The sequence below is a fragment of the Pithys albifrons genome, chromosome 32, assembly GCF_047495875.1.
Source record: "Pithys albifrons albifrons isolate INPA30051 chromosome 32, PitAlb_v1, whole genome shotgun sequence".
NCBI classification, from domain to species: Eukaryota; Metazoa; Chordata; class Aves; order Passeriformes; family Thamnophilidae; genus Pithys; species Pithys albifrons.
The window spans coordinates 973,069-991,537 of record NC_092489.1 but is presented as its reverse complement, the minus strand read 5'-3'; the positions used below and the strand labels follow the sequence as shown (position 1 = coordinate 991,537).

Here is an 18,469-nt window from a genome sequence, read left to right as displayed (position 1 = left end):
TGCTGGTTGCTCCTGAGTCACCTTGCTGTCAGGTCCTAAACAGATCTTTTCAAGGGTTCCTTGTTTAGAAACTACACCCTCACACCTTTGTTTTCCCCAGAGCTGTGTGAGAAAGGGCAGTGCTGGTGCCACTCAGGGCAGGGCTGAACACTGGGGTGACTTGGCAGCTCCCTCTGCACCGTCTGTGCCACCTGCATTCCTTGGAGAAATATTTCTGCCCAAATGGAACACAACAGTGGCCTGTTGGACACGCTGCCCCCAAAGGGGGAACTCTGAACATTTGGAATAAAACAATGAGCCCTCCCAAGAGCCAAGCAAAGCTTGGAGCTGTTTCCTAAAACCATCATGTGTGGTGTCCCCAGTTGTGTCTCTGGGCAGCTCTGCAGGGGCTGCTTTGTGCAGGGCAGCCCTGGGGGCCCTTTGCCCATGGGCAGGGCTGCACTCTGGGGGTCAGGGCTTTGGTTCTTTGGTGTTCAGGGGCCACTGGGAGTCCCTGAGCTGAGATGGGGACGGTGGGCAGGGCTGGCAGGGACAGTCTGTGGTGCCTGTGACACACAAGGGCAGTGTCCCCACGGGGCAGCTCTGCAGGGCCAGGAGGCCCTGCTGCCCCAGCACAGCCTGTGCTGTGGGTGGGTGCACACACAGGCAGAGGCTGGTTTAGACTAGCTGGGGCTGCCCTTCTTCTAACACAACCATGAGTGTCCCTCTGGTTTATATTTAAATTTAATTTGGAGCCCTGCAAAGTCCTCCACTCATCTCTCTGGCAATGGGAATCTTTCCCTGAGGTCTGACTGTGCTCTTGGGTGTAGGTTTGGCATCCAGGGCAATGGCCAATGTGCCTACACCTACTCTGACAAGGTCAGCAGCAACTGGTGATCCCAGAGGAAATTCTCCATCTGCAGCCACCCCCAGAGGAGCCCAGTGGGGTTTGGAAGGAACAAGGAACGAAGGATTCCACCTCAAACTTCCCTCTTTGCAAAGATCCACCACCAGCTGCCCTTAATCCCACCCAACCATGAGTCTATAATTTTAATTTGGAGCCCTGGAAAGTCCTCCTGGCCACAACACAGAGGGAATCCCTGGGTTTTTCCAACCACCATCAGTGTGGAGAGAGGGACCTGCAGCATCTCAACCCCAAACCCACATCAATCAGCCCCTGCTGGCAGCTCTGCCCTCCAATCCCTCAGGAACTGCCACTACCCAGGAGCTGCTCCTTGCTGGAAATAAAGGGGGAATCTCCTCCAGCCCCTGCCTGGAGCTGGGCTCCAATGGATTTGGGGGAGTTTTACAATGTCCTCAGGGGGGTTTATATCTTTTGGATGCCTCACCTTGTCCCTGCAGCAGCCACACCACGATGCCCACCAGGACCAGTGTCCCACCCTCTCTAGCTCCCAGCAGAGCCCAGAACCAGTGAAGACCTGCAATGGGACCATATGGGAGGGAGGGAGGAAGCAGCTTTGCTTCTTCTGTGCTCCCTGCTCTGCTTTTAATACTCTGCCTCAGCTGCAAGTCCCCCACATCCCTCTGCTCAGCGAGGAAACCTCCCAAGGCTCTCTGGGAGCCCAGAAAACCCACAAGGTTCCTCTTTGTTCACTTGTCCAAGCAAAGCTGCAGAGCCTCAGAGCTCAGTCCCTCCCTCTCCTACCCTGAGCTGCACCCAGAGGTGTCCTGGGGATGGGGAGACCCCAAGTCAAGCCCTGGGGATGTTTGGAGTGATCCCAGAGGGGGCTGCAGGGCCCCCCAGCCCTGCTGAGCAGGTGAAGCCCTGCACGGTGTCCGTGGGCACTGGCTGTATTTTCCATCCTTCCCAAGGAAATGGGGTGAGAAGAACAAAACCTGCTGGTGCCAACACTGTGCCCCAGGCTGGGGGTGGGCAGCAAACCCTCTGGAGGGCAAAGCATTGGGTTGTGGCCACCAGCAGCTCAGGAAAAGGCACACAAGGTCATTTTCTTGCCCAGGATTTCCTGCAGGGAAGGGATCCAGCCCCATCAGGGACATTGGCCCCTCCAAACCCGTCCCCCCAAGCAGAGCCCCCCTGGGATGGGGCAGAGGGGCCAAGGGACGTCACTCACCGGGGCCCCTCTGGGGCACAGCAGGGCTGGCACAGATGGTGGTCAGTGCCCTGTCCCTGCCCCCGGACATTGGGATCCGGGATAACGGGGGGTTTGGCCCCTCTGGAGCAGGAGCAGAGCCCGGCAGGGGGGTGGGCTCGTGTCCCTCCAGGCTCTGAGTCGCTGTCCATGTGTCACATACAATATTTTATGATATTTTCATTGCATTATCTATAAACTTACTTGTATATTTGTATATTTTGTATATTTTTATTCATAATAATATATTATTTAAAACAGTAGATGAATTCTAATTTGTTGTCTATAGTTCAATTATTTTATTATTCATTTATTTTTGCTCTTTTATTCTATATAATGATATCTAAAATAATAAAATAAATAATATAAATAATACATTATTTAAATAAATACTTAAATTCTTCTTTTTATACTTTTATTTCTTATTTTCTATAAATCTATTTCTATTTATTTATTTTTTATTTGTTTATATTTTGTGTTTTATATATTTATATTTTTGTTTTCAAAAATTTTTATTCACTTCTTAAGTAAATCTATATTTATTTTTCTTTCCAATTATTAAACCTTTTTTATACTTAAATTATTCATTATTCAATTGTTGTTGATCAATTATCATCCCCCTGTGCCCTGTGACCCCCATGTGCCACAGAACCGACCCCACTGTGCCCTGTGCCCCCAGCCCTTGCTCTGCAGAGCGTTGCCAGAGGAACAGGAAACCTTTGCACAGACCCCAAAAACTCAGGGAGAGGGATCAGGGCACAAAATGGGGCTGAAATGAAGCAAAGCTGCTTTTTATCCCAACAGCCCTTGGACAGTCCCACCTGGGGGGTGCTGGGTGTGTTGTTCACCCGTCTCCACTCCTGCCCTGCCCTCACTCCAACCCACACTGGCTGCAGGTTCCTGCCTGGAACAGCCTTGGGCTTCTCCTGCCAAGTGGAGGTGACCAGTTGTTCCAAAAATCTCTCTGGGGAGAGTTTGATGGGATGCAAAGCCACTGAGGAAATGGGAATCCCAAATCCATGGGGCACAAGTGTCCCTGTGCCCTGAACACCACCCCAAACCCTCCTCACCCCCCTGCCCACCTGAAAACCCAGGACTTTGGGGTCCTTTTCAAGCCTCCTCCTCCCTATTTCCCATTTGGGTCTCATTCTGCAGCACCACCAGCTCACAGTGCTGATCTTCACAGCTTCTCTTGCCATCAGCCCAGTTTCCCAATTCCTTGCAGAGCCAGGAGCTGAGGGAGCTCAGGGGGTGCAGCAGCCTGGGACACAGGGCTGGAGTGGAGCACCTGGAACCTCCTGGAATGGGCTCAGTTTGCAGCCCTTGGCAGGGCTGGGAGTCGGTGGCCGTGGGACCCTCCAGCCCTGGGCTCCTCCCTCAGCCCCTTCCCTCCCCTCCCAGCTGGGTTGGCTCCCCTGGGGCTTCCTGGGGCTGCTTTTGGCCACCAGGGGAAGGCTCTTGGGGGCAAAATTGTATTAATTCTGGAGGTTTTCCAGCCTTTCCCTGCTCTTTTCAAGCCCAGATTTCATTTTAGACACCACCAAACCCAACTTTCCCTATGAGTTTGGAAACCTCTACACAGGGATGGAGAAGCAAATGGACCCCAGAGGTAACAGACCCAAAAGTCTTCCCAGAGCCTGAAAAAGGAATTTTTCTGCCAAAATACACTCCCTGTGACATTTCTTGGCTGCAGAAGGTCCATCCCCAGGATGCCTCAGACTGGCACAATCTGTTTCCCTGGCCATGATGAGTTCTGAGAGCGACACTGACCTCGGACACCCTCTCACACCGTGACTGAGGTGAGTCTGGCCCCAAAAATGGCACCCGCCAGGCCTCTTATCTGTTTTTTAATAACATATTTCTACATTTTGCAGCGTCCCCAGGCCCTGGGGAAATGGGGCTGAGCACAGCCAGGGCAAGGGGCTCACTGGGAATGCAGAAACATGTGAGGGATTAATGCTTTGGCCAAACAGGAGAAAAACAGGTGGAAATTCCTTAAAATGATACAAAAAGCTTTTATTTGAGGTTCTTGAAGTGAGATAGAAGCATGTCAGGGGCTGGAGCTCTGCAGTCACAGGCAGGTGAGCAGGAGACAGGTGATATTGGGTGTTTCTTCCTCAAAATATGGGCTGGGAGGGACTTGAAATGGCTTTTGCTGTTGGTTTTGACCCAATCTTTGGCCTCTTTGATCCCCTGACAGGAGCTCTGACCTGGATCACAGGAATGTCCTCACTCTCATTGGGAAGGGATGAGTCTGGGGTGTGATTTCTCTCCTCCCCGCTGTGTCATTTTCCACCCCCCAAACTCACGTTTTCCCCACATTTGAGACACTTGGACCATTCAATGAAACAGCCATAAATTCCCAACCTTGTCCTCTCCCTTTTCTTTGTTTTTTTGGGTGTTAAGCCCAGTTTGGGGATGGCCCCGCAACCCTCCAGCAGTACCTGTTTATAGAGGTACAATGAGGTTTTTTCTCATGTATCCAAAAGCGGAGGAAAAAAAGAAGTGGAAAAAAAAATCAGGAAATTGCCCCAGTTTCTTTCAACAGCAGGAAACAGGATAAAAGTGGATAATCCCAAAACCACAAGGACCCCACAGGGGGAGCAGGACAAGGACTCCAACCCCTCTCCCTGAGCAGCAGCACCACCAACAACTGAGTGGGACCCCCATTCCCAGCTCCCTGCACTGCTGAGGGGGGAGGAGGCACAGCTGGGAAGGAGGGAGGGGTGGGGGAAGGAGTTTGTTGGGTTTAGTTCTACTTGTGTATCCCTGTGAAAAGAGACACACTGAAGACAGGTTAATGGAGAAAGATACAGGGTTTTATTAGAAGAAGCTTCCATGTTCAAACCCAGGGTGTTTGACCCTCTGGTCAGGAAGTTACAGGGTTTATATACCCACTTTTAACAGTCAATCAGAATTCTCATTTTTCTTTTATGCCCACCCAAAAGTTCTGCCAATCTACCCCCTTAGTCATAGGGGGGCAGTTGGGCCTTCTCCTCTTGTTTGTCTTCTGTTATCTTGCAAGTGTCCTGTTCAAAACAGCTCGGCCTTGACAAGGCCTGCCAGCTGGTGAGAAAGGCACTTTAATATTCAGACTTCAGATCAGAGCAACGTAGCAGAGACTATATGAGTCTAACACCTTCTAAAATTACATTAAATTCTTAGGTATCAGGGGGAAGGGTCACACCCTGCAGTCAGTTCTGCAGCTTTTGGGCACTTTCTGGAGAGTCAAAGCCAATATTTTGGAGAGTCAGAGGTTTGATTTGGAAATACTGTAAATCCTTCACTGCTTGGAAAGAGGAAAACGTGCCAATACCCTGGGCTAGTGGAAGGTGTCCCTGCCTGTTTTGGTTTGAGCTGGCAAAATGCCAACCCTCCAAGTACAGGGTCAGAGCCTCCCACCCCAACACCAAGGAAAGGGAGGAAAAGAGAGGGGAAGGAAAAACCCTTCAAACCACGTTTATACTAAAACTACATATATTTTACAGACTGAAAGAGACAACAAGGAGAGAGTACAAATACTTACACAAATTAAGAGCAACAAGGAACAGTTCCTTACTTCCTAGTACACACACAAAGTCCACTATTCTACCCCCAAAGTATCTTAAAAGACTCAGTCCCCAGAAAACCAGACCCGAGCAGAGAGAGAAGAACCCACATCAAACATTTAACTTCCCAAAACAACTGCTGGGCCGGTGCTGGGCCTGGTCCTCCCCATCTCTCCTGGGACTGCACCGTGTGTGTGTGTCCTCTCGGCAGGAATGCTGTGGGGTGACTGCCCAAACCACTCCCACACACTGATCCTACTTCCCTGGAAAATGATGTCGTAATATGGTATGGAATAAAACACTATTGGCTGGGAGGAGCCAGCTGTCGGCTTAGCCCAGCCCAGATCAGCTGACAGCCCCAGGCCTAGGCTGAACTTCAAAAACCTCAAATTTAGGCCCACCTAGGTGAACCTTTGACACTGCCCACGGCAGGGCTTGGAAAGGAATGAGCTTTAAGGGCTCTGCCAACCCAAACAATCCTGTGATTCTGTGACTTGAGCTTGAGGAGTTAGTTAAAAACCCACTCCTCCTCTGGACATGGATCCAGTTCCAAACCCCTGCCAGTTCAGGGCTGGTTTAGAACTGGTTTAGAGCTAGTTTAGATCTGGGTTAAGGCTGGTTTTAAGGCCTTGGTTTACAGCTGGGTTTAGAGCTAATTTAGGGTTGGTTTTGGGCTGGTTTAGGACTGGTTTTACGTCTGGTTTTAGGGCTGGGTTAAGAGCTGATTTAGGGCTAGTTTTAGGGCTCACTTATTTCTGGTTTAGTGCTGGGCGAGGGCTGGTTTAAGGGCTGGTTTACGACTGGTTTTAGTACATGTTAAGAGCTGTTTTGGGGCTGGTTTTAAGACTAGTTTTAGGGCTGGTTTAGGGCTGGTTTAGGGAGACATTGGAGTCAATGTTTTCAATACCTGTACAAACATCAAATTATTTTTTTAAGTGCTCTGAGCACTCAAAAAGTCAATTTGACACATTAATTGATCAGAATTATTATATGCTTTATTATAGTAGTTGACAATATTATTATAATTATATCCTATTACAGCTGCTACAGTCCCTCACCCCAGCTGAAAGTACTGAAAATTGTGACATTAAAAAGTGTCCCTACGCATTTTGGGATTGTTTTAGTTTGGAATTATTATGTAAATTCTCACCCTGCCACTAACTGCCCATGCCAGTAGTTAACAAAAAGAAGTAGTTACTGCTGATCCCTTGGGTGGGGACAGGTTGTCTCTTTTGGTTTTGGGGACATTTTTTCCATTCTTAGCTCAGTGGAACGCAGGAGCGGTGTGTGTGCTGGGTAGAGGAGAAGCCATGTCCTGGCTTCTGCTGGCTGCCCCAGACTGCTCCTGGCTGCTCGCTGCTGCTGTTCTTGGTGAGTTCCTTTTTTTTTTTCTCCTCACCACGGCTGTTCTCCTGGTTCCTGTATCTGGGGTCCCGGCCTCTGCTCTGGTCTCACCGCTGTTTGCAGCATCACGGCCTGCCCGCCCCGGCTGGGGCAGCGACCTGGGAGAGAGAACTTGCAGCTGCTTTTCCAGGACACACAGCGGTTTGTCGCTTCCAGTTTTCCTTCTTCATTTGGGACAAGAGAGACAGAGAGAGACACAGAGTTCATCTGGGAACTCACCCTGCTGCCAGCCGGGCTGTGACCCTGATACTGCCATAAGTAGAACTTTTCCCTAGTGGGAAACCTGTTGGTTTTGGGGGTTTTTGTTGTTTTTTTTCCTCTTGTGGTGTTGGGGAAGCGGTTTGCTCTGCTCTGTTTACACACAAAAGTATATATATACATTTAACAGTTCAGATTAGTTATCCTTCTTGTATTGAAGTTCTTTTTCTTTAAATTTGATAAACAGTGGCCTGATTATTGTGGAGGACGCCCCCTCCCCCACTTGTGGGTAAACATTGTGGTTTTTCCTCTCAAACCAAGACAGGGAAGGTGTCTCATACATGTAATGTACCAATGGAAAAGGATAATTTAGGGACTGAGTTCCACAGTTTTACTTCTGTGTGACAGGAAGAAACTCAAAAATATGTGTGTTCTGTCCCAGGTTGTTCCAACCACGAGAAGATCCAGGGTGTAAGTATTAATTAGGATTAATCAATTCTCAAGCTGCACACCCAGTCACACTCTCCTTACAACCAGGAGAAAGAAACCTCAGTGGGTAAAAGCTGATGCATGAACTGTAATTTTAGACTTGGAGTCTGAAAAGTTCTTTCTATCCCAGAAAATGTGACCAGCTGAGGGTGTGGATATCACTGGCTGCTCCAAGTTATTCCCCCAGTCCCACATCAGTACTGAAAAGAATTAAATTAAAAAAGTTCTGTTACAATCCAGGTCCTGACAAAACTTGCCCATGCAAAGCTTTTTGATTCTAAAAGCTGATAGAAAATGGGAGATTTATGTTGCATTATTGGCAAGTCCATGTGTTGGTTTCCTGGGCAAACCTGGGACTTTCTGCTCCTCTGGTGCTGCTCTGCCCTCAGCCCTGGGCTTGGTGACCAAAGCAGTGAAGTACCAAGGGAGATCAAACTGGTGAGCTGAGGGACTCCAGATTTTGCTGGGACTTGTCCCAAAGATCTCAAGGAGAGTTAAGGAATATTCATTTCCCAGATAAATTTGGGGTACCACGTTTCCTGGTAAATATTTGTGTCAATGTTTTCAATACCTGTGTAAATACCAACTTACTTTTCAAGTGCTATCATCACTTAAAACGTCAATTTTATACATAAATTTTTCTATATTATTATATGATTTATTAGAGTATTTTATAGTATTACCATAATTATATGTTATTTTAACTTCAAATCAACATTCAGAATATCCCAAAATGCAGAAAAAAACTTTTTGTTGTGTACTTTCTTTCTTTCTTTTCTTTCTTTCTCTTTTTCTCTTTTTTTTCTTCTTTTCTTTTTCTTTCTTTTTTTTTCTTTTTTTCTTTCTTTTTCTTTCCTTTTTCTTTTTTTCTTTCTTTCTTTTTTCCAGATCCCTAAGTACTTTTTATTCAGGATATTTAACTATTATTTTTTTTCCCACCAGACTCTTCCAATATTTTATTTTAAATGTCTAAATCTCTTCCTTTGTTTTCTTTTATCCACTGTTTTTGTCACCCCCTACATGTCTGAGAACATTATTTTCCTTATTTGCTAATTCTTTTGTGACGCAAGTAAAGCCCAGTGCAATTTTCAGTCAGTTCATGGCCTTCTGAACTATATAATGGCAGCTACTCTGAGGGAATTGCCTTTAAAATTGTGCAATTTTCTGGAAAATTAGTTCATTGTTAATTAACTTTAAAGTTCCTTGAGCAATTGTTTCAGGGAGGGTTCATGGGGATTCCAGGCTGAAACCAGACACTGTTTAAAATTCAAGTTACAAACCTGTCTCAGTGTACACAAGATGTTTCTCCTTCAAGGCCGAAGTCTAAGTTATAAGTTGTTGTTTTCCATAACTTGGCAGATGGCAAGGCCAGACACGGACCAAAAATAATGGCATCTGATCACACCTGAATACACAGGGGTCCCCCTGTGCACGATCCCCTTTCTCCATGCCTCTATTTCAGGGTCCTTGGGGTCGTGGGGGTCCCCCTTTTCCACACTGCCCCCTCTCCAGGCTGCCGGGGGTCCCTGAGCTCATCTATCGCCCCTGTCTGCTCCCCATCCCTACAAGTCACCAGGCATCTGGTGTCCTTAAAAAGCTGCAAAACACCAAGATGCAGGCCAAAAAAATCCCCTTTAGAAATATCAAAACTGCAAAGCATCAAGATTCAGCCAAAACCCACTCCCAAATATTTAGATTAAGCTAAAAAGTTCGTTCCAGAAGTTCCCCTTCTCTGGTCTATTCAATTTGTGGTTCGGGGTTCCACCCTGTCTGAGCTGCCGGGGGACCCACGTGTATTAGGACAGGCGGGAAGATGTTCTCGGCAGCCCGGCGGGTAGACGTGTTGTCCCTCAGCCCGGCGGGTAGACGTGTTGTCCCTCAGCACGGCGCCAGCCAGTTCTCCCAAACCTGCTCTTTCCGCCCTGCTCGGCACGCCCTGCGAATGGGGGGGGGGGCGGGACCGAGCCTGGAACACCCCCGGAAGAAGAGGAGGGGACAGCCATGCTCCTCCTTTTCCTCTTCCTTTTCCCGGGTTCCATCTGCCGCCGAAGAAGTGTCGGGTGAGCGGGAGAACAGGGTGGGAAAGAGAAGGGCCCCTGAACTCCACAGTGCCCCCGCTGCCCCACCAAGGGCCGTGCGGGCTGTGCCATGGAACACGAGAGCCAGGATGGGCCCGGACAAAGCCCCCAAGGGCACGAGGATGTGCCGCTCCTTGGAGCCCGCGCTGGGGCTGCCACGGGGCGGGGCCGGAGCTGCACACAGAGACGGCAAAGGGCCCCGACAAAGTGCTGCGGGACCCCCGAGCCGAGCCCCAAATAGCCTGAGGGGGCTCTGGGGGGTTGGGTTGTGTTCAGGGATATGGTTGTGGCTGGAGGGACCCCAAAGCTGAGATGGGAATGCCCCTTGAGGGTTGTTGGGGGTCCCCGGGAGATGTTTTTGGGGGTCCCGGTGTCCGTTTCTGGCAGAGCCCATTGGTGGGTGAGGGGATGCGGGGACCCCCCTTCGTGGGGTTGGTGTGCCTGAGTCAGGCCCCTCATTGGCAGGTTGGGGAGGTTGACCTCAATACAGATGGGACCCCCAGCAGCCTGGAAGGAGGAGACCCCCTAAAGCCCAAAGTGGAAAGATCAGAGAGGGCGAACTTCTGGCATGACTTTTTTTTATTGCTGAATCTTGGTGTTTTGGGCTGAATCTGTGAGGTGCAGGGGGCACACAGTGCTGGGAAAGGGGATTTTTCAGGGTTCACAGGGCCAAGGAAAGGGGGGGCTGTAGGGGGTTGGAGAAGGGGGATGGGGAGTCCAAGGAGATCCTGTGCCCAGGAAAGGGATTCCAGGGATCCCTCATGTTGGAGAAAGAGGGTCTTGGGGTAAGGACACCCAGTACAGCCACAAAAAGGGGTTCAAATTGTCCCCCAGTGTTCCAAAAGGGGAGGGTCGGTGGTCTGGGAAATGCAGGTGTGTGGGCTACCAGAGTCAAGAAAAAGAGGAGTCTGGGGACTGGAAAAAGTGGAATCCCAAGGAAAGGGGGTGCAGGTGAGTATTGGTGCAGGATGAGGGGATGCAGGGTCGTCCCAGTGCCTGGAATTGTGGAAGCAAGAGGGGCCCAAGGTGAAGTAAAGGCAAGACTGAAGGTGGGGAAAGATTACTGGGGGGTGCAGAGGGTGCCAGGTTAAAGGAAAAGGGAGTGTGGAGTCTGGGAGATGTGGGATGGGTGGGAAAAGGGGAGTCAGAGGGATCCTGGAGTCAAAGAAATGGGAGCTTGGGAGCTGAAAAAACAGGAATGGTCAGGTAGGGGTGTTATGGGTTCACCTAGGTGGACCTAGATTTGGGCTCTGAAGTTTGGACTAGGCCGAAGCTGTCAGCTGACTTGAGCTGGGCTGAGCAAACAGCTGACCTCTTCTAGCCAGTAATTTTGTATTCCATACCACATTATGACATCATCTCCAGGGAAATAGGAACCAGTGTGGGAGTGGTTAAGGCAGTCACTTCTCAGCCCTCCTCTTGGGAGGACATACGATGCTGCCCCAGGGGGGATGGAGAGGTCCAGGCCCACCACTGGCTCACAGGGTGTCTCAGGAAAGTAAACTGTGTTGTTCTGGGTCTCTCCTTTCTGCTTGAGTTTGTCTCCCTGGGGAATAAGTCTTTTCTTAAGTAATGTGTAGTTAAGACAGTAGAATTTGTGTGTTCGTTAAGAAGTGGGGACTGTGTTGTTGCAGACTTGTGTGAGTGAATATTTGTACTCTCTTCTAATTGTCTCTTTCTTTCTGTGAAAAATAGATGTAGTTTTAGTATAAACGTGGTTTGAAGTGGTTTTTTTCCTTTCCGCTCTCTTTTCCTCCCTTTCCCTGGTGTTAGGAGGGAGGCTTTTCTCTCTGTGCTTGGGGGGGTTGGCAGTTGCTTATCCCAAACCAAGACAGCGGGGATCCTGGAGCCCCGGCAGCCTGGAGAGGGCGGGGACCCTGGAGAGGCAGGACCCCCAATACACAGGAGACCCCCAGCAGCCAGGACAGGAGAGACACCCAGAACTCCAAAGTAGAGAGGCCAAAGAGAAGGAGCTCCTGGGAGGGTTTTCTTGAGCTGAATCCTGGTGTTTTGGAGGGTTTTATGGCCACAAATAGCCCAGTGAGTTCTAGAGATGGATTGGGGCAGGAGGAACCCCCAACTCAAGACACTCACACCTTGTTTTTTTCCAAAAAACCCCAGGATTTTTCCTTTCCAAAGCTTGGCCAGATGGAGGAGGAGGCTGTGAGGAAGAGGAAGATGCCTCAGGACCCCCAGGCAGGTGAGGAGGAAGTCAGTGCCCCTTTGCCCCTCTCTTGGGCTGCATCTTCCAGCCCAGCATGGCCCAGGCTGCAGGATAACCCTGCTGCCGACGCAGTCCTGCCGGGGCCGGGTTTGGGGGGATGTCCTTGGCCTTCCCTGTGGGCCGGAGGCAAATGCCCTGAGTGTCCTTGTTCCTTCCTGCCCCAGGCCCCGAGCCGAGCACGGGGAGCACGGAGGACAAATCCCCCCAGCAGAACCTGGTGTCAGAGGCTGTTTTGAACAGCTCCACAGTGCAGGAAGTCAATGGGGAAGAAAAGCCACGGAGATCCCTCAGGAATAGGAGGGGCTCTAAACCCAATCCAGAGTTTTCCAAGGCAGAAGAGCCCACCCTGTCCCAGGAAGGATGGAGCTTCAGCCAGAGCTCAAATCTGGTGATGCAGCAGCAACTCCACACCAGCAAGAAGCTCTACAACTGCTTGGAATGTGGGAAGAGCTTCAGAGAGAGCTCCAGCTACTTCTTGCACCAACGTGTACACACGGGTGAGAGGCCCTATGAGTGCTTGGAATGTGGGAAGAGCTTCAGCTGGAGCTCCAGCCTGAACCGCCATAAGAAGATCCACACTGGGGAGAGGCCTTACAGGTGTGGGGACTGTGGGAACAGCTTTACCCAGAGCTCTGCCTTGACCAAGCACCAACGGACCCATCAGTAAGGGAAGCCCCACGAGTGCCCCGACTGTGGGAAGAGCTTTGATCCCACCTCAAAATGGCTTGATCCTCCAGCCCACCAAACCCCACCTACTAATAGGGTGCCAGCAACCAAAGAAGGGGCTTTAATGGCCAGGAGGTTTGGGGTGGGGTTTGAGAAGGTGGAATGGGGTGAGATGGGGTTTGGGAGGGATGGGATAGTGTTTGAGAGGGTTGGGATTGAGCTTGGGAGGGCTGGGGCCTGGGTAGGGTAGGATGGAATTGGGAAGGGTGGGATGAGGATTGGAGGGGTGGGATGAGGTTTGGGAGGGGTGGGATGGGGTCCCACCCATTTGTGATTTCACCAACACCTCCTGGTGGTGCAGGTTTGGAGACACAAAAATGACTGAGAGAGCACAGTGGGAGGAAAACGGGCAGTCCCTGGGAATTGCCCTGGATCCTCCCAGGAATCACCTGAGACCTTCTTGGAACCCCCTTGATGACCACATATTGTGGGACCCCCGGGCTGAGCTGGGCTGAACTTCCAGGCTCTGTGGTTAAACCCCTGTTCTCCAGTGGTGTTTCGCCTTCATCCACTCCAAGGGATCCCTGAGGAAAAGAACCTGTTTTGGTGTCTCCCGAGTGGGTTGTGACACAGACTCTGCCAGAGCCACGTGTGGGCAGTGCCAGGGATGGAGAACTGAGGAGACACAGAGATTTGGGAGTTGGGGTGGTCCCAGGTTCAAGGAAGGAGGGGAACAGGGAAAGCCAGGAAAGGGGCTTCAGGGGCTCCTGGAGTCAAGGAAAGGCAGGGCTGAGGGTGAGGTGACCTGAAGCTGCTGAGAATGGGGCATGGGTAGTCCATGGTGTCAAGGAAACATGATCCAGAGACTGGGAGAGGTGGGATGGCTGGAAAAGGAGTTGCAGGTGGGTGGGTCTCAGGGAAGTGGGTGCAGGGGATCCCATTGCAAAGAATGGGAAAAGTGGGGTGGCCGGGAAAAGGGTTGCAGGAGGGTATTGGGGCAGGATAAGGGTGTCCAGGGGCATCCTGGAGCTGGGGAAGGGGCTGAAGGGGCATCTTGGTGTCATAGTCACCTCAGGGCAAACTTGGGGACACCTCATGGTCACAGTCATGGCCATCTCATGTTTTTTATCACTTCCTAGTCGTGGCCGTTGTCATCTCATGAGTTTGATGACATCATGGTCACGATCATCTCATGGCCACGACCATCTCCTGTTCATGACCCTCCAGTGGTCGGGGCTGGAAAAACCCTCTGAGGTCATTAAGTCCAACCATTAACCCACCCCTGCCACGGCCACCAACAAACCACGTCCCAAAGTGCCACCTCCACACGTGTCCTTGGGCACCTCCAGGGATGGGGACTCCACCACTGCCCTGGGCCAGGGCTGGAAAACACTTTGCATGGAAACATTTTCCTGATATCCATCTAAACCTGCCCTGGAACAACCTGAGACCATTTCCACTCAGATATTCCCTGGATTTTGGACTCCCTTCCTTTATGTCCCATCAAGGTCACCTGATCTTTTATAAGTCCCCAGGGAATGACCAGGAACAGGTACAATGATTGTATTGGGTACAATTCTATGGAAACACATTAATGGATGAATAGAGTAATAACTCTGTTAACTCTATTACTTCTAATTAATAATTCTACTCGCTATAAATAATTACTACACCATAGACAGAGTCCTCAAAGTTGTCATTTCATGCGATTTTTACCTCCCTCCATCATATTAAGCCTCTGGTTTCCACACAGGAAGAATAAGTAGATTAAACAACAATTTCCTGATTCTTCTCCAGTTCATTCCCCGGCCCAGGCCCAGCCCCTCCCCTGCCCCCTCCTCAGGGCAGAGGAGATCCCAGGGAACAGCCCCAGACTCCTCCAGGGCAGGTACCTGAGATGAGTTATCATTTTTTCCTGGCAATTCCATCTTCCAGGATGCACCTGAGACTCTTCCCAGGCATCTCTCGGAGCCTCAGTCCCTGACTTTGGAATCTGAAATCCCAGATAACAGTCCCAGACTCCTCCAGGGAAGCTTCCAAGTTGGTTTTGCCCTTTGGGAAGTTCCTCTCTATTTTGGGATCCACTGGAAACTCCTTTGGGCATCTCCTGTTCTTTTCCTCTGAGGTTGAACTTGATGTCCCTGGTGACAGCCCCACACTGCTCCAATCAGACTCCAGAGGATTTGTCTCCATAGAACCTGCATCTTCCAGGATCTACCTGAGACTCCTCCCAGGTGTCTCCTGGAGTCTTTTCACATCCCCTCAAGGGATCTGAGATCCCAGGGAGCAACCCCAGAGCTCCAGGGTAGGTGAATCTGAGCTGATTTTTACTCTTTGGAAGGAAAATGCATCCTCTGGGATCCAGCTGGAGCCTTCTCAGACATTGCCTGCAGTCTTGATCTCTGACCTGGGCACCTGAAATCCTGTGTGGTGGCCCTGGAGTCCTACATGGCAGGAACCCAAAATTATTTCTTGGGTTTTGTGCATTTTCAGTGTTCCAGCATCTACCTGAGACTCCTCCCAGGCACCTCCTGGTGTCTTTTCAAGTCTCTGCTAAGGAGCTGAGATCCCAGGGAGCAGCCCCAGACTCCTCCAGGGAAGCTGCCCGAGAGGATTTTTTTTCTCTTTTGCAGGAAGCTCCGTCCTCCTGGATTCACCCCAGACTCCTCCCAGGATTCTCTTGGGAGTCTTTTCAGCGCTGGTTTTGAGACCTGAGTTGCTCTCCACAAGGCCAGAATCTTCCAAGGAAGGTTTCCAATGTGGTTTTCCTTCTTTGGAGGTAAATTTTTGTGTGGACTCCACCTAAGACTCAACCCAGGTGTGTCCCAGAGTCCTCACATCTCCTTGAAGAAGCTGAGTTCCCAGGAAGCAGCCCCAGATTCTTCCAGGGAAGCTTCCTGAAGAGTTTTTGCTTCTTTAGAAGTAGTTCTCTCCTCTGGGATCCACTGGAGACTCCTCCAGGAATCTCCTGAAGTCTTTTCCTCCCTTCCTCAGGAACTGCAAATCCTGGCTAGAACATCCAAGGCAGGTAATCAAGATGATTCTTCTCTTTGTAAGGAAAATGTGTCTACTGGGATGGAGCTGGACCCTTCTCAGACATTGCCTGAAACCTTCATCTCTGTTCTGGGAACTTGAAATCCCTGGTACCCTCTCCAAAGTGCTCCAGAGATGCTTCCAGAGAAAATTTTCTTCTTTCTGTCATTCCTGCATCATCCAGAATCTGCCTCAGATTCCTGCCAGGCTTCTTCTGGAGTCCTGAACTCTGGTTTTGGGATATGAAATGCTGTGTATCATCCCCAGACTCCTCCAAGGCAGGTACCCAAGATGAGTTTTCCTCTTTTGTAGATTTTGCATCTCCCAAGATATACCTGATTCCTCACAGGCCTCTCCTGGAATCTTCTCCCATCTGCCCAGGGGAGCTGAGATGCCAGGGAGCAACCCCAGAGGTGCAGGGCAGCTGCCCGAGGTGATGGCAGGACAGAGGGAGCTGTGCAGGCCTGGAGGGGCACAGGGGCTGTGCCCTGTGCTGGCTCAGGAGCAGCTGGATGTGCCTCCTGCTGTGCCAGGGGGTGCGTGTGTGTGCCCTGCTGGGGACAGTGAGGAGCAGCTGCAGCAGCCCCTTGTGCCAGGGCTGTGTCTGCCTTTGCTGCTGGACACGGAGAGGCCAATTGGGCTCCTCTTGTGGCGCCAGAGGCGCCAGGGGTGGGCAGTGCCCTCTGTGCTGCTGCCGAGCTATGGACAGGGCTGGGTGGTTCTGTGTGTGTGACAGTGTCCCTGGACCCTGCAGTGTCACAGTGTGCCCTGGGCCCTGCAGTGTCACAGTGTCCCCTGGACCCTGCAGTGTCACAGTGTCCCCTGGGCCCTGCAGTGTCACAGTGTCCCTGGACCCTGCAGTGTCACAGTGTCCCCTGGGCCCTGCAGTGTCACAGTGTCCCTGGACCCTGCAGTGTCACAGTGTCCCCTGGGCCCTGCAGTGTCACAGTGTCCCCTGGGCCCTGCAGTGTCACAGTGTGCCCTGTGCCTGCAGTGTCACAGTGTGCCCTGGGCCCTGCAGTGTCACAGTGTGCCCTGGGCCCTGCAGTGTCACAGTGTGCCCTGAGCCTGCAGTGTCACAGTGTGCCCTGGGCCCTGCAGTGTCACAGTGTGCCCTGGGCCCTGCAGTGTCACAGTGTGCCCTGAGCCTGCAGTGTCACAGTGTGCCCTGAGCCTGCAGTGTCACAGTGTGCCCTGGGTCCTGTAGTGTCACAGTGTGCCCTGAGCCCTGCAGTGTCACAGTGTGACCGGGGCCTGTAGTGTCACAGTGTGCCCTGGGCCCTGCAGTGTCACAGTGTGCCCTGGGCCTTGCAGTGTCACAGTGTGCCCTGGGCCTGCAGTGTCACAGTGTGCCCTGGGCCCTGCAGTGTCACAGTGTGCCCTGGGCCCTTCAGTGTCAGTGTCCCCTGGGCCCTGCAGTGTCACAGTGTGCCCTGGGCCCTGCAGTGTCACAGTGTCCCCTGGGCCCTGCAGTGTCACAGTGTCCCCTGGGCCCTGCAGTGTCACAGTGTCCCCTGGGCCCTGCAGTGTCACAGTGTGCCCTGAGCCCTGCAGTGTCACAGTGTGCCCTGGGCCATGCAGTGTCACAGTGTGCCCTGGGCCCTGCAGGCCCTGCAGTGTCACAGTGTCCCCTGGGTTCCACCAGGCACTGCAGTGTCACAGTGTCCCCTGGGCTCCAGGAGGCTCTGCAGTGTCACAGTGGCCCCTGGGCACCCTCAGGCCCCACATCCCACAGCCCTGGCAGATCCCTCTCCTACAATATTGCAGCACTTTGGGACACCACAGGAGAAGGAAGAGATTGAGCATTAGAAAGTGTCCAAAGGAGGCAACCAAGATGTGCAAGGGCCTGCAGGGGCAGCGTGTGAGGAGCAGCTGAGGGCACTTGGTGTGTTCAGCTGCACAAGAGGAGACTGAGGGGACACCTCATTGCAGGTACAACTTCCTGGGCATGGGCAGAGGGAGGGGCAGGCACTGATCTCTGCTCTGTGGGGACCAGGGACAGCACCCAGGGAATGGCTGGAGTTGTGTCAGGGCAGGGTTAGGTCGGATCTTACAAAGAGGTTCTTCCCCAGAGGGTGGTGGGCACTGACCAGGCTCCCCAGGGCAGTGGGCACAGCCCCAAGGCTGACAGAGCTCCAGGAGTGTTTGGATGATGCTCTGGGGCACAGGGTGTGACTCTTGGGGATGGGCCTGTGCAGGCCTGAGGGTTGGACTCCATGATCCTTGGGGGTCTGATAAGTGAAAACGCCACAAAAATAACTGCTAAGAGAAGATTTTTCTAATATCAGCAAGGTATTTATTGACAATGTTGGAGGCAAAGCCAGTTCATACTGGGCAAAAACTTTGCCTAACTTGTTTGTTGAAAAGAAGCTGTTTTATAGTTTTAAGTCCATAGTTCCGACCTTCGAATTTCCATATTAATGACTAGGCAGAATCTTGGGCAGAGCTTTCCTTTTGGCCTCATATCTGGGTCGTGGTCTCCTGACTTCATCCCTCGGGGTGGTCTTGAAGCGTCTTCATCACTGCTGGACTTTTGCCCTTTCTTTGTTCAGTGACATGACCTGTAAAACTTGTAAAACCTTGCCTTCAACTCTACGAAATCTTGGCTCTTTACCATTTCATCCCATTGAAATGTCCAGCTCAGTTTAATGTATGACTCCTACCCACGGTACACTGGTCTCTGATGACCAGACGGTTTGTACCAGGACAAACCGATTCAGCACTCCAGGCTGTTCAGTG

General features: G+C 51.3%; 1 protein-coding gene across 1 annotated transcript in view; it reads left to right on the top strand.

Moving 5' to 3' along the window:
* LOC139684145 (uncharacterized) overlaps positions 1–18,469 on the top strand; it is a 1,342,464-nt gene that overhangs the window by 709,993 nt on the left and 614,002 nt on the right. Inside the window, 1 exon segment of the mRNA XM_071579746.1 lies at positions 12,394–12,694. Within this exon segment, the coding sequence (XP_071435847.1) occupies positions 12,394–12,694 (301 nt within the window).